Source organism: Athene noctua, chromosome 22, assembly GCF_965140245.1.
Source record: "Athene noctua chromosome 22, bAthNoc1.hap1.1, whole genome shotgun sequence".
Classification (NCBI taxonomy): domain Eukaryota; kingdom Metazoa; phylum Chordata; class Aves; order Strigiformes; family Strigidae; genus Athene; species Athene noctua.
The window spans coordinates 7405195-7419790 of NC_134058.1; the positions used below are offsets into that span (position 1 = coordinate 7405195).

The 14596-nt window shown below is 55.2% G+C and overlaps 1 protein-coding gene across 1 annotated transcript; it reads left to right on the forward strand.

Moving 5' to 3' along the window:
- The first annotated feature begins 346 nt into the window (after positions 1-346).
- ALDH4A1 (aldehyde dehydrogenase 4 family member A1) lies at positions 347-10816 on the forward strand. Its single transcript, XM_074924740.1, has 15 exons — positions 347-391; positions 1084-1177; positions 1496-1588; positions 1693-1740; positions 2070-2225; positions 3118-3267; positions 3381-3455; positions 5836-6023; positions 6998-7071; positions 7567-7763; positions 8140-8187; positions 8565-8717; positions 8959-9080; positions 9667-9785; positions 10525-10816. Exons 1-15 carry the CDS (start codon positions 366-368, stop codon positions 10635-10637), a joined length of 1656 nt encoding a protein of 551 aa, XP_074780841.1. The 5' UTR covers positions 347-365; the 3' UTR covers positions 10638-10816.
- Positions 10817-14596: the final 3780 nt, after the last annotated feature.

Sequence of the window (14596 nt, forward strand, 5' to 3'; positions counted from 1 at the left end):
CGCACAGGCGAAAGTGGCTGCTCTTTTTTTATTTTTTTTTTTTTTTTTAATTATTATTTTTATCTCACCCCAACGGCCCCGCCCCCTCCCACGTGCTGCGGCGGGCGGCCGCCCCATTGGCCGGACGCAACCATCGCGGGGGGGGGGGTGAAGGGGGGGGACACCCAAGCAGCGGCCCCCCAGGGACGGGGGGGCACGGGACGCGCCCCCCCGCCGCACTCACAGGGTGTGGGGCTGTACTGGCAGCAACCTCTTTCCCTCCTTCCCACCCCCTTTTTAAAATTTTTAAATTTTTTTAATATTTAGTTTATGGTTCGATCTTCCTCCCCCCGCCCCCGTGGTGCTTTGGGCGCGGCGGGGCCGGGATGTGGCGGGCGCTGCGGGGCTGCGGGTGAGTGCTCGGGGGTCCCCTTCCCCCCCGTCCTCGCGGGGGGGTGGCAGCCAACCCCGAGCAGCCCCCCTCCCTCCCCAGATCCCCACCTCACCCCCAAACCCCCTTCCTGCAGCATTTCCACGCGTGGCGGGGGCTCAGGGGTGCAGCTGCGAGCCCCCCCTTCGCTGTGCGGTGCCTTTTTTCGGTTCTGCTGGCCCAGCCCTCTCTCCCCTCTCGCTGGGCGCCTTCCCCGGGCGCTTCTTTCCGTTATTTTGCCCCTTTTTCTGTTATTTTGCCCCTTTCTGGGGCCGTGTTGCTGACAGGGGCAGTGAATGCGCGGCGGGGTTGGGAAATGCTCCTCCCGCAGCTGCCAAGGCTCAGCCCGGCTTTTGCCCCCGCGCCCTGGACTTTGCCAGGGGCTGGCGACGCGTTGGGGCGTTGGAGCAAACTGCATCGATTCGGGGCTTGTCTCTCGCCTCCGTCCTTAGAAAGTCCCTTTCCGTCACTTTTTTTCGCAGCGAGGAGAAGGGGCGGTTGGCTGGGCGCTATGTCCAGGCTCATTCCCCATCCTCGTCGCAGCGCGGGCGGGATAACGCGGCGCTGGGACTGGGTGTGCGTGGCTGGTTTGGGGTGCGACGGGAGGTCGGGGGACGGTGGGAGGGGAGGAAGAGGCCGGTGGGATTTCAGCTTCTCTCTTGCTTCTCTCCTAGGCGGAGATGGCAGCACCGCTCGGCCGCCGAGGTGACCAACGAGCCCATCCTCGAGTTTAAGCCGGGGAGCCCCGAGCGAGCAGCGCTTCAGAAGGTAGGTTGGGATTTGGGGGGGGGGTGTCTTTAAGGTCCTGGTTTGTTGTTGTGGTGCTGAGCAGCAACCCCAGGCTCGTTCCTGGGGTAGGGGGAAGCCCCATCTTGCCCAGCACCCGCTCCCTCCCTTTAGGAACAGTTGGGAGTTTAACTCCTGTCCGCGTCCCTCCAGCCCGCCGGGCACCCTGCGCCCAGGAGGTGGCCTGTCCCGGGTTTCCCTTCTCGTGGGGCTGGTGGGGAGGATGGATGGCGCGGGGGGACGGCTGGTGGAGGTCTGTGGGTGCAGCCCCCACGGCTGTGCTCTCCTCCTCTCACTTAGGCACTCGCCGACCTGAAGGGCAAGACAGAAGCCATCCCCTGTGTGGTCGGGGGAGAGGAGGTGTGGACACCAACGGTGCGGTACCAGCTCTCGGTGAGTTTGGGGGAAAACTTATTTAGCAAGTGAGAATGGAGCAGGGGAGTGCACCAGGGAGATCTGTCACACTGACAACTACGAAGGCTTTTCTTTTTTTTCAGCCATTTAATCATGCGCACAAGGTGGCCAAGTACTGCTATGCCGACAAGGTGAGCCCTCTTCCCTTTATTTTTGTCGGGGTGAGGGGAAACGGCAGCAAGTCACCTGGCTTTAGGGAGCCCCATCTTGCAAGGCTGAAGCGTGTTGCGAGGTGACAAAGGCAAATGAAAGGCAAATTGCTGCTGGCTCCGGGGATGGGTGTTGGCTTTCTAAATCCCAGGGATCCTGGAGCAAACCAGTACCAGGAGCTGCAAATTTGGGGTTGTGATGGCTACTGTGGTTTGTGCCTGGGGGTGGATGGCCCCTTGCTTTCCCCTCCGACCTGGTGACAGAGAGGTGGTGGGTTCCTCCTTGCTGCCTTTCCTCTTTCCTTCTGCAGGAGCTCATTAACAAAGCCATTAACGCTGCCTTGGCTGCGAGGAAGGAATGGGACCTGAAACCTGTCCAGGACCGAGCCCAGATCTTCCTGAAGGCAGCTGACATGCTGAGCGGCCCGAGGAGAGCAGAAGTGCTGGCCAAAACCATGATCGGCCAGGTAGGGGCATGTAGGGTTGATCCAGTGGATATCTGGGGCAAACAGGAGGGAATTTGGGGAGCTGGGAGTCGGGGAAGCAGGGCAGGGAGAGCTACCAAGGTGTTTCTTGGCAGTGGGAGTGGCTGTAATGTTAAAAGTGTCTGTAGCTGTGCTGCGGGATGGGGGAACAGGCTGGTCCTTGCCTCTTTGCTGAGAAAGAAGGAGGTGAGGCTGAGAGTGCAGCTGCATGGGAACAGCATCGACTGCTGTGGTGGGCTGCGATGGGCAGGGTTACCCTTGAGAAATGCCCCGGCAGCCCTGGCTGCCCTGGAGGGGGCACTAAAGGGCAGTGGATGGACTCAGGTGGATGTGACTCCCTGCCAGGAGGGTGCAGAGAGGGGGGATGAGTCTCTGGACCCAAGGAGCCAGCGCCAGGCCCCGAGGGAATGGCCTCAAGCTGCCCAGGGCAGGGTCAGGCTGGCTCTGAGGAAGGATTTCTGTGCAGAAGGGGCTGTTGGGCGTTGGAATGGGCTGCCCAGGGCAGGGGGGAGTCCCGAGGATCCCTGGAGGGGTTGAAGAGTCGGGCTGAGCCAGCGCTGAGGGATCTGGGGGAGTTGGGAACGGTCAGGGTGAGGTTCGTGGTTGGACTGGAGGAGCTTCAAGGGCTTTTCTGTATGATTCTGTGATATCCCCTGGCACAGACACGGACTGCGTTTGCCTCTGCTCAGTGCCAAGGAGACGTGGTGGGATGGGGGCTTGCAGGAGGCCTCATGTTTTAGAAGAGAAGACGGGGTCTGCATGAGAGAGACAACCCACAAACCACATGTGGACACGCCGTGCCGCACTGCTGCAGCTGCTGCATCCCCCCTGCCCTCCTCTCAGTGCTTTTATTTGTTGCGACCTCTCCTGGCAGGGTAAAACCGTCATCCAGGCGGAAATCGATGCTGCTGCGGAGCTGATAGACTTCTTCCGATTCAATGCCAAGTACGCCCTGGAGCTGGAGAAGAGCCAGCCCATCAGCGTGGACGTCAGCACCAACAGCATGGTCTACCGGGGGCTGGAGGTGAGGGGCTGTCCCCCTGCTTCTGGAGCTCCTTTTTTTTTCCCCAAGCTGTGGTGTCACGCCACAGTGAGATGGGGGAGCACTCACCAGTCCCTTTCTTCTCCCACCCGCAGGGTTTCGTGGCAGCCGTCTCTCCCTTCAACTTCACGGCGATTGGTGGCAACCTGGCAGGGGCTCCGGCGCTGATGGTGAGTGTCGGGGGGGGTTTTAGGGAGATCCAGGCGTGCAGAGGACAGGCCAGAGAAAGGCTTGGGGGGACCCACGCTCTGAGGCTGCCATTTGCCTGGTCTGGGCAAATTCAGCCTCCCTGGTTCTCTGGTTCAATAAGACACACCTGGGGTCCTGCTTCTCTTGGTCCCCCTGAATTCAATCAGCTCTCTTGCAATTAGACTCAGATATCTTTAATTACAAGAAGGCATTCTAGTGGCTGGATTTTAGACCTGTCCAGTGATGGACAGGTGTGATGGGGAGCGCGTTGGAAAAGCAAACACTGCCCAAACCTTCTCTTCTGGGGTTTTTATTCTGAAGCAGGGTGTGGTTTTGCTCCTAGGCTGGGTTTTAGATCCAGAGAAGGTCAGGGTGCTGCAGGAGTGAGGGGAGATGAGAAATACAGAGGGGTTTTGTTTTCCTGCGGGGCGCTCGCTCTGTGAACAGGGCTTCAGGGTGCTGTCGTGACACAAAGGTGTAGTCAGTTTGGAATGGCTGAGGTTCCTCTTGGATGATGCTTTTTGGGTGCATTCAGATGAAGGCAGGAGAGAGCGGGTCATGGCCCTGGCATTTAGCACTGAACTGGGAGACAGGAGATCCTGGCAGACATGAAAGATGGTCCAAAAAGTCAAAGTATTGATAAACAGCATTTCTGTACGTGTCCCACCCCAACGTGCCCGTTGAGCACAGGGAGCACCTGCCTTTGCAGGGTCGGTTTTGGGGAGAGACTGTAATAACCTGCTGAATTTGGTCCAGAATTAATTATTTTTTTTGTTACACCAGAAAAAAAAAAACCACAAAATTGTCCTAAGCAATTTAGTCTCAGTTTTCATCCTGGCACCACAGACGGTCCCTCCAGCAGGAGTGTCTTGTGTTGGAGGTGGAAGAAACTGCGATCAGAGAGAACACCAAACTTTTAATCTGGGGATGTCACATTTGAAAGCCATATTCAAGGCAAAGCATTTGAACCTGTCACTTTTGTAGGGGAGGAGTGTGGAGGAGGAAGGAAGAGGGTAAAGCTAATGCAGAGCTGGGAAGGGTTTTGGGGGAAGAAGGTGTGTTCCTCCCACCCCAGGGTTCAAGGAAGGTCCTTGGCTTTGGGGCATCTGGTGATAAACTCATCCTGGAGCGGATGGGATGGGGCAAGCCCGTGCTGGCAGGGCTGGGGGAACTGTTTTGGGTGTCCTGCAGTGCACCCACCTCTTCCTCCTTGATAAATTCCCACTGGGCTGATGAAATCCCTCTGCTTGCCCTGGGCCTGGGGCAGAAAGGAGCAGAGCATCAGCAGGTGGCTTGAAAATCTCAGCGGCAGGTGGTACCTGGAATTAAATTTAGAAGAAAATAGTACTCAATAAGTAGATATTAATTACAGCCCCAGTGTTTTAGTCCCCACAGTGCGCTTCCCAGGGGATTAAACATTGCTCTGGCCTAAACAGCTGGAGAGAGATGAGTGTGGTTAATGCCACCGCGGCGCTGGGAACGGGATTTCCTCAGGAACGGAGCAGCGGTGTTGGACTGCTGGGCATCCCATCCCCAACCGTGGCCCGAGTTAGATTTCCTGGTTGCTTGGAGATTTTTTGCAGTGTGGTTCAATTTTCTCATCGTTTGGAGCGGAAGGATTATGGGGAGGGTGGGAAGGAGCTTTGCCTGTGCTGTGAGTCCCTGGAAAGCAGGAGCCGGGTTGAGACAAAGTCCAAAAATCCCCCTCGTGCTCTGCTGGGGCTGTGACCCTGTTGCACGGTCATGCGCGGTGGGGGCCAAGCAGTGAGTCGGTGACACAGGGGAGGTCACTGGGCCCCCCCGGGGCCCCGCGGCTGCGCACGGAGCCAAACAGAGGACGGTGGCCCTGAGCCAAAGGGGTGGGGTGCCCCCGTCAGCGTTTTAGCGCTGTGTTTCCCAGCCGATGGTGCTGTTTGTCTGTGCACCATTAATCCAGGCGTGAGGTTTCATTTCAGTGCTGGGTCGTGCACAGACCTGGTGACTCGTAGTGGCTTGAGCGTGTTTCTTAGCAGCGCCCCGTCCTATTTCCTGAGACATAAAACAGCTCCATGTTTTACCACTCCTCTTAGGGAAGGCAAAACCCCCAGTCCCTGCCAAGGGAGGGTGTGAAAAGCTGTCACAGTGACCCGGTGGTGTGGAAGGGAAGGATTTCTGTGCCTTTAGCTGACTGGGGCAACCACAGCCCTTTTCAGAACCAGTGCTCAGGGTGCAGTGTAGGAGTGAATCGCCCAAAGGTGCCATTGCTCTGGTCCCATCCGCTGTGGGCTGCAGGACAGGCTTCTGCCCAGAGCGTTTAAGCATTGCATGCTGTGTTTGGGCTGAAGCCTTCCCTCGTGTGCTGACTTTGTCCTCTCCCCCAAGGGAAACGTGGTCCTGTGGAAGCCCAGCGACACGGCCCTGCTCGCCAGCTACGCTGTCTACAAAATCCTCCTCGAAGCCGGGCTCCCTCCAAACGTCGTGCAGTTTGTGCCAGCAGATGGGCCCGTCTTTGGAGACACTGTCACAAGCTCCGAGCACTTCTGTGGGCTCAATTTCACCGGCAGCGTGCCGTACGTTGTGGAGGGGAGCGACCCGGGGGAGAGGGGCGAGGAGCGGCCGGCTGAGACGATGCTGGGTGCTTGTCTGCTGGTCCTCTGAACATGTAGGACAGCGCTGAGGAGGGCAGCAGGCAGCCAGCTGGCCGTCCTTACACGGTGTAATTAAAGTAGGGTTTTAAAACTGATTAACTAGGTTAACTAGGTTTTCTTGCTACACAGAGTGCATTCAATAGCAGGGAGTTTCTGTTGCTAAACTCAGAATCACATAATCACATCGGTTGGAAAAGACCTTGAAGATCATTTAGTCCAACCATTAACCTCACACTGACCTAACACTGACTCAAGGCACAGAGAACAAACTTGCGTGGGACGCTGCACTGTCTCCCAGGGATGCTGTGATTTGGCTTCACGAACCTCACTGCGCCGGCAGAGCGATGCCAGCTCCGTGTAGATTTGCAAAGCTGTGCTCTGCCCGCAGCGTCGGGGTGTGTTAGTGATGCTGAGGGCCCTGGCAGCCTGCAAGGGGCTATTAAACCCCGGGACCCCCCTCCACCCGCAAAGGATGTGGTCTGATGAGCATTGTGCTTTAAAGGTGGGAAGCTCATAAGTTAGAATTAGTGGCTCTGCCTCCTGGTGTGAGGTTATTAGCATTTTTATTGTTTTGCAGCCAAGGGGGTTGTCACAGTAAGGACCGAAAGCAAGGGGGAGAAGGGGAAGAGCAGAAACCTCTGCTGGATGCTCACCCCTGTGGTCCTCCCCGTGACACTGCAACAGCTGCTTGTTTTTAAAACTGTGAGGTTGTTGTGTAGTGCCATTGCTTTGAGACCAAGGGTCTCCTTCTCAGCTAGCATCTCCCCTTCGGCTTGCAGGGCATCGCTTCTTTTGGGGATGGATTGCGGGGGTTTGCTGGGGTCCCCTTCAGCAGGGCACATCACCCATGGGTGCCTTTGCCAAGTGCACTAACCAGCTCCTCCTTTCTCTTCCAGGACTTTCAAGCGGCTCTGGAAGCAGGTATCCGAAAACCTGGATCGCTACCGCAATTTCCCACGTCTGGCTGGAGGTAACTGCCACTTCTTAGACTTTTTTTTTTTTTTTGGTGGGGGATTCAGTTTCTCCCCTGATGCCTCAGATTCCTCTCCTTGTGAGCAGAGAGCAAATGACACAGTAAATTGCCTCCCGTTCACCCTCTGAGCAGAAGTGTAAAGCTTGTTTGTATTTTGAGGAGCTTATGGCACCAGCTCCCACTGGGGCAGGGTGGGCTTTTGTGGTGGGGAGTGGGCACTTGGGCTGGAGGAGGTGACGCTCTGGGGTTGCAGAGCCTCCACACTGAGTTTGAGAACTTGGATCGGTCCCTTTTCCATCAGTTTTGTAAGTCTGCTCCAGCTCGGGGGTTGTGCTCCCTGGGATCATAGCAGTGTCCTTGTTCCCCGAGAAACCGTGGAGCAGGCTGGGCCGAGCCCCTGGCAAGGGACCTGGCTGTAGCTTGTGCTTTGGGGAGGTGGCACATCCCTGACAACTCCTCACTTGCCCCTTTTCCTCCCTCCTCCGGCACCAGAGTGCGGCGGGAAGAACTTCCACCTGGTGCACAGCTCGGCCGACGTGGCCAGCGTGGTGAACGGGACCCTGCGCTCGGCCTTCGAGTACGGCGGCCAGAAATGCTCGGCGTGCTCCCGCCTCTACGCCCCGGACTCGCTGTGGCCCCAGATCAAAGAGAAACTGCTGGAGGAGCACGGGAAGATCAAAGTGGGAGACGTGAGCGGAGCTGCCGGGCTGCTGAAGGGCTTTGCGGCTCAGCGGGTGGTTGATGGGATTAGAGACTGCGGTAACTGGCTACTAATTCCTATTGAACCGAGCTTTTTATCCACTGGTTCTCCCCACCGCCGCCCCTCCGTCCCCCCCCCCTTCATCTTTTTTTAGTGATTAGAAATTAACTTGTAGCCAGCGTCTGCAGGAAGGATTGTGTAAGTCACTGAATACTGCAGACTAATTGAAAAGGGGTAGCTTGTGCCCTGGAACAGAGGTGTGTTTGGAGTGGAGGGAAATGTTAGAATTTCGGCTCCTCGTAATCTCAGAGTTAGCTTTTTGGCACAGTGTGTACTTACATTGCCTCCTTTCTGGCTTCCCACAGCCCGCCCAGGACTTTGGGACCTTTTTCTCTGCAGTGATTGATGACAAGGTGAGCTCCCCTCTCCTGTTTCTACTAGTGCAAGAAGGTAACACCACCAGGCTCTCATGAAGTGTTACGGTAAATGTTTTTTATTGCTTATAGCAAAGTACGAACATCAGTGATAAGTTAGAGCTGATTATCAGCCCTCTTTGCTCCCTGCTGGAGTATTGCATGCCTTAATCACTGCCCCTCTTCTAAAGTGGGTTATTTTGCTGAGAAACTATCTCAGACACAAGGGTCAGAGTGCCCAGGACTGTTTTTCCAGCTCCCAACCCCTCCTTCTGAGCTGTAAGAGTGTTAATAGCAGTGTAGCCCTGAAAGGGATTGCCCAAACCTCCTTTTAGATCCCCGAACCCACACTTTTCTTTATTATTTCCTTTTCTCAGTCTTTTGCACGGATAAAAAAATGGATCGAGCACGCCAAGAACTCGTCCAACCTCACCATCCTGGCAGGAGGTGGCTGCGACGACAGCGTCGGGTACTTCATCGAGCCCTGCATCGTGGAGAGCAAAGACCCCCAGGATCCCATCATGAAAGAGGTGGGAGCAGCTTGCGGGGAGCTGGCGGGAAAGGTGCAAAAGGGGCCGTGGGTGCCCGTCCCGAGGTGTCTGCTGGGCACGTGATGAGTGGTGCAGTAAGTTGGTGCAGGGACGTTCCTCTGCATCATGGCTTCAGCTAATCCTGTGCTGAGGCACCCACGGCTTATTTTTGGAGGTTGTCCCTGCTGAGTGCTTTATTTATGGTTTTTTTTTATTTATTTATTGGTTTTTTGCTCTACAGGAAATTTTTGGCCCGGTCCTCACGGTTTACGTCTACCCGGAGCAGCGGTACAAGGAGGTGCTGGAGCTGATCGACACCACAACGCCCTATGGCCTCACGGGGGCGGTCTTCGCCCAGGAGAAGTGAGTGCCAAAATCCCCGATGTTTTGCGGCAAACGATGCTTTTCCCCTTCTGGGGGGTGAGCCGTCTGGCTCTCTTCTCTCCAGACCCCTGCGCTGCATGGTGAGGAGGAAAAGAAAGCATTTCCAGCAGGAAAGCTTACGCTGCTTTTAGCCCTCCTGCCGCTGAGGAGGGAAAGCGATGCCTCAAAAGTAGTTTTTTCACCCCAAAACTGCTTTTTCAGTGAGAAACTCTCCCAGAGGTGATGTTTGGAGTGTACAGGAGGATGGACCCTCAGCTCTTGTGAGCGGGAGGAGGGCTAAGAGCAGTGTAACCTCAAAGAGGGACCATCCTTACGTTATGATCATCTTCATTTTATAACAATAATACTTAGAAACAAGCTACAAGAAAACAAAATTGGGATAATTTGAGTTCTAAGTATGCACAGACCCTTTCAGTGTGTGTTAAACACCGTGCAGCCTTGGAAACGTGTGCAAAGAAATCCAAACACGCTTCCAGAATCGTGATTTTAGTTGCTCTAGAAGAGCAGAGGCCTCTGCACAAGTTTTTGCCGTCGCGTCTTGGCCACAGCTATTTCTGTCCCTCAGGAGAATCATCGAGGAAGCCAGGAAGCTTCTGCGCAACGCCGCTGGCAACTTCTACATCAATGATAAGTCGACAGGCGCCGTTGTGGCTCAGCAGCCCTTCGGAGGCTCCCGCATCTCAGGTGAGACAGTGTCCTGTCTGGAGATGATAGGAGCCAGCAGTGTGCCCAGGGGGCCAAGAAGGCCAATGGCATCCGGGCTTGTGTCAGCACTGGCGTGGCCAGCAGGGACAGGGAAGGGATCTGAGCCCTGTGCTCAGCACTGGTGAGGCCGCCCCTCGATGAGGGGGTTCAGTTTTGGGCCCCTCACCCCAAAAAGGCCATTGAATGACTCGAGCGTGGCCAGAGAAGGGCAACGGAGCTGGGGCAGGGTCTGGAGCACAGGTCTGCTGGGGAGCGGCTGGGGGAACTGGGGGGGTTCAGTCTGGAGAAGAGGAGGCTGAGGGGAGACCTCCTGGCCCTCTGCAACTCCCTGCCAGGAGGGGGCAGAGAGGGGGGATGAGTCTCTGGAGCCAAGGAGCCAGCGCCAGGCCCCGAGGGAATGGCCTCAAGCTGCCCAGGGCAGGGTCAGGCTGGCTCTGAGGAAGGATTTCTGTGCAGAAGGGGCTGTTGGGCGTTGGAATGGGCTGCCCAGGGCAGGGGGGGAGTCCCCGGGATCCCTGGAGGGGTTGAAGAGTCGGGCTGAGCCAGCGCTGAGGGATCTGGGGGAGTTGGGAACGGTCAGGGTGAGGTTCATGGTTGGGCTGGAGGAGCTTCAAGGGCTTTTCCAACCGAGATGACTCTGTGACACTTAACCTGCGCAGCCGGGCGAGTCCCCGTCCTCCATCTCCTGCTCACTGGCACTTTCTTTCCCCTGAAATAGGCACCAATGACAAACCCGGTGGCCCCCACTACATCCTGCGCTGGACGTCGCCCCAGGCCATCAAAGAAACACACGTGCCCCTGAGGGACTGGCGCTACGCCTACATGCAGTGATGCCTTCTCCCTGGCCGCACGCCGGTACTACTGATCCTCAACGCACAGAGTGGCTTCGCAGCTACAACCTTAAAAAAGCACTTAAATCTACCGATCTTTAACCCGATCAGCTTCGGTTTTATTTTTAAAGAAAAAATTCTATTATTAAATTGCTAACTCAAAAAGTCCCTGTGGTCTTCTTAGTGTTGCAAGCGTGTGTGGTTAATTAATTAAGGGAAGGCTGGAGGTGTGGTTGCAGACGCACACCTGGACCCCAGGTTCCCTTTTCCTCCCATTCTGTCCATTCCAAGTGGCCCTAACGTGGTTCCCTCTCGATGGGGCTGAGAGTGCTGGAATTCAAGGGGGAGATGAGCGTGAAGAGGCTGGGCCTGTCTCAGTCCCCTGTGAAAAGCAATGTCCCCCCCTTTCTCTGTCCCCCGGGCCCCCTTTACCCTGGCAGAGTGTGAGCAGAAATCCCTGGAAGTTAAGGGCTGCCTGCACCAGCCTTCCCGGGCAGCGTGGGGAGCCTGGCTTGTTTTAAACCAGAGATCAGTGTGCTGGGAGCCCTGAGCCATATTTTCTCCCTGTTCCTGATCAAATCTCCAACACACCCAAATGTTTTTGGTGTAGGAGAGGAACTTGGCAGAAGGCTCACTGTGCCAGGAGTGGGCAGCTGCGAGTGCAGTGCTGGTAGAAATTTTAGGCGTTGGAATGGGCTGCCCAGGGAGGTGGTGGAGTCCCCATCCCTGGAGGTGTTTAAGAGTAGGGTTGACTTAGCGCTTAAGGACATGGTGTAGTTGGGAACTGTCAGTGCTAGGTTAACGATTGGACTAGATGATCTCCAAGGTCCTTTCCAACCCAGTTGATTCCGTGTTTCTGTGATTTCACCCCTCTGAAGCCTGTTACCCGGCAAACGGCCTCAGGGTGTGCTCAGGCACCGGGCAGGTGGAGCAGCAACACCTCGCTTGCCCCCCATGTTTTGTTATCAGAGGTCAGGCTGCCTCCGGCGCTTCCCATTGCTGGTTAGCGGCTGTTTCCACCGCTCCGATCCTTGGATATTTGCTGGAAGGAGCAGAAAGATTTCAGGAGGTGTTTCAATGTAGGAACGTTGCTGTGCAAGCTGCTGAGATGGATCCAGCATTCCCCACCACCCCTAGAAGGAATTTAAGCGTTAGCAGGAGGTGCTGGGACAGCAACAGGGCGGCAATAATTAGAGCAAGACGCATTTCCCAGCCTGTTGTGCTCTGTCCAGGACCTCACGCCTGTCCTGGGGAGCTGCTCTCCCACATAGGGCCGTCTCCAGGGCTCCACAAGCTGCCAAGTGAAGAAGTTAAATTAATTGTGACCTTTGTGGTCTCCAGTTGCTGTGACCAGTGCAGGCTCTGCCTCACCATCAGCGAGGTGTCACCCGCCGCATCCTGCAATGCAAACAGGAAAAGGGATCTTAGACACAAAAGTCTTGCATTCTTCCAGGATCGTTTTTAATTTAGAAACGTATACATGTGTAACACCTGCAATTAGTAACTGTTCAATTATCAGGATTTGCAGATAGAGTGGATAACCCTGTTAAGGCTGTTGTAATAAGCATTAAGTATTGATCTTGCCTGTGCCTGGGCTGGTATTTAGCATGCAGGTCATGAACAAGTTGCATTAATACCTGTGAATCCTGGTTTAACTGAGAAAATCTGCAATAAAATAAATCACAAAAAACCTTTGTGCTCCTTCATTAATTATTTCTTTAAATTGTTGCCAAATAAAGACCTAGATTGAGCGTGCATTCGATACCTTTAGTGCACACTTGATAAGAAAAGATGGGAGCCATGAGCCAAAACTGCTGCTTCTGCCTCTGAACAGGCTGGTGCTGTTTGTCCTAGCAGCTCTCAGCGGTTTTGAGACCCCACTGCAGGTACTCTCCTTCACGCTGCTGCACCCAGCGCCAGCCAACCCTTGTGTGTATTGATTATTTCTTAGAAAAACACCGCTCTGCTCTCATCTTTGGCAGATAAGCCAGAGCACCCAGGCTGCCGCAGCTCTGCCTCCGCACACATGCTCATACTGCAGAGCCCCCCAAAACTCAGGGTTTTGGCTGCCCTTCACCCCACACACTTGTCCCAGAGAGAAAACAAAACAAAACAAAACACCCTAAAATAAAACCAGCCCGGTTTTGTATTGTCTGCTGAAACTAAGACATTCCCTTTGCATGAGAATGAGAGGCAGGAACGATCCAGCAGCCACCTGACTCAGTATCACCCGGGTTACTACAAAACATCCATGTGCTGCATACTGGGAGGGCACATGGGACCCCCATTCAGCCCCAAAACTACCCCAATCCCACAGCAGGGAGGGAAGGACCGTCCCACCCTGACTTCAGGGATGGCCTCTGAGCCCCCAGAGATCATCCAGGTGAGGCCGCAGCGATGTCCTGTTCAGCCAAGCCCTCTCCTGCTGTCCAGTTCAGGATAAGCACCCCCCCCAAGCTCCTGCAAATGGTGTCCCCAAACCTTTCCAGAGTGGCCCATCAGCTCATTTCAATCTCATTAAGGGCTCTGCCTTCACCCCCGGGAGAGCTGGAGGGCCACGGCCCAGGAGCTGAGCGCTCGCTCAAGCCGCTGCCTTTGGCTCACGCCTTTTATGACTTAAGGCCAGAGTGTCAAGTGGATTTTTTAGCCTTAACTCTGAATTTCATGGCTTTTGTGACTTTAAATCAGTCCCCTAATGCTATTTAAACAGTTGGCTTTTTGAAGCTGATAAATGCTTCGGTAGGTGTTTGGGAGAGGCAGGGGCTTTCGCACCAGAACCCCAGGGGGCTCTCCACCTGCTCGGATGCTCCTGGACCTCTCTGCCCTCTGCTGGGAGGGGGAAAGGGGCCTGGGGGGTGTGGAGGGGCTCTGCATAATCCCACAGTACCCCATAAAGAGAGGCAACAGGTTTGGAGCACCTTTGGTAGGGATTCAATCCCATTCCCACACGCAGCTGGAGCTCTTAGCGGTCCCCCACTGTATCCTGAAGCGCTCGGCTGTTGGTCCTCCGAGCAGGGAGCCGGGAGGGAGCCCGAGCCAGGCTCTTGCTAGGAAGTGGCAGATTTCCCCCTCTGATAACACAAAGCTCCATCTGCTTCCCGTTAGCGGCCCCGGCTGAGGCTAATTGGCAGATCAAACCCTCCGATGTCCTGCCTTAGGTACGTCGTTAGGAGAGTCCGGAGCGAGTACGACGCTTCTTGGATGGAGCCCAAACGCCTTCCCCCACCACCCTGGGCTGTGCAGGGGTGCTAATGCAAACCACCCGGAGCAGCCCAGGAGCTGGGGCATGAGGAGGCAAACTCTCGGCTTTAAAGCAAAGCAAAGAGGGAAACTGAGGCAGCATGGACCTGTTCATCCATGGGGGGAATCAAATCGGAGAGGCAGAGGATGGGCAGCATGCTCTGCCGTAGGGAGACCAGCACAGCAACAGCCACTCTGCTTTTCTAGCACTGAGCAGGGCTGCTTCTGGCTTTCTGGGCAGTTTAAAAATTGTCCAGATTAAACAGGAGAGGCAGTGACCGTGATGATGCAATTGCTGCCCTAATTTTAGCCTCACTGACTTTGAGCTTTTTTTTTTTTTTAAAAAAAAAGAAAAGTTTAACTCTTTAAGTGTAAGATTTGCAGTTCCCCACTCTTAACACACACATATCAGGAATGGCAGCAATTCAGGGCAAGGCATGGGGCTAGAAAACCCCAGCTCTGCACCCCAAGGATAAAGGGCATAACCCATCGTCTCATCACAAGGACAACACACAAACACAAAACCAAAACCTCAGAGAAGGTGCTCGATTGCATTTGGCTTAACAGGGTTAGAGCAGAGCCCTTAACCTGCCCCTGAGGAGGCAACAAATGAGGCCTAAATGCCTGCACCTAGCAGCAGATGGCAGCCAGGGGAAGTATCGCACTAAATAACACTTTGTCGAGGCCTCCCTATGTTGCAGGATATGTTGGGGTCCCTGC

Excerpts from the sequence above, each read along its gene's own strand:
- ALDH4A1 (XM_074924740.1), top strand. The coding sequence starts at position 366 with ATGTGGCGGGCGCTGCGGGGCTGCGG. Across the intron at positions 392-1,083 it reads CGGGCGCTGCGGGGCTGCGG|GCGGAGATGGCAGCACCGCT; the intron begins GTGAGTGCTCGG and ends CTTCTCTCCTAG. Across the intron at positions 6,024-6,997 it reads AATTTCACCGGCAGCGTGCC|GACTTTCAAGCGGCTCTGGA; the intron begins GTACGTTGTGGA and ends TTTCTCTTCCAG.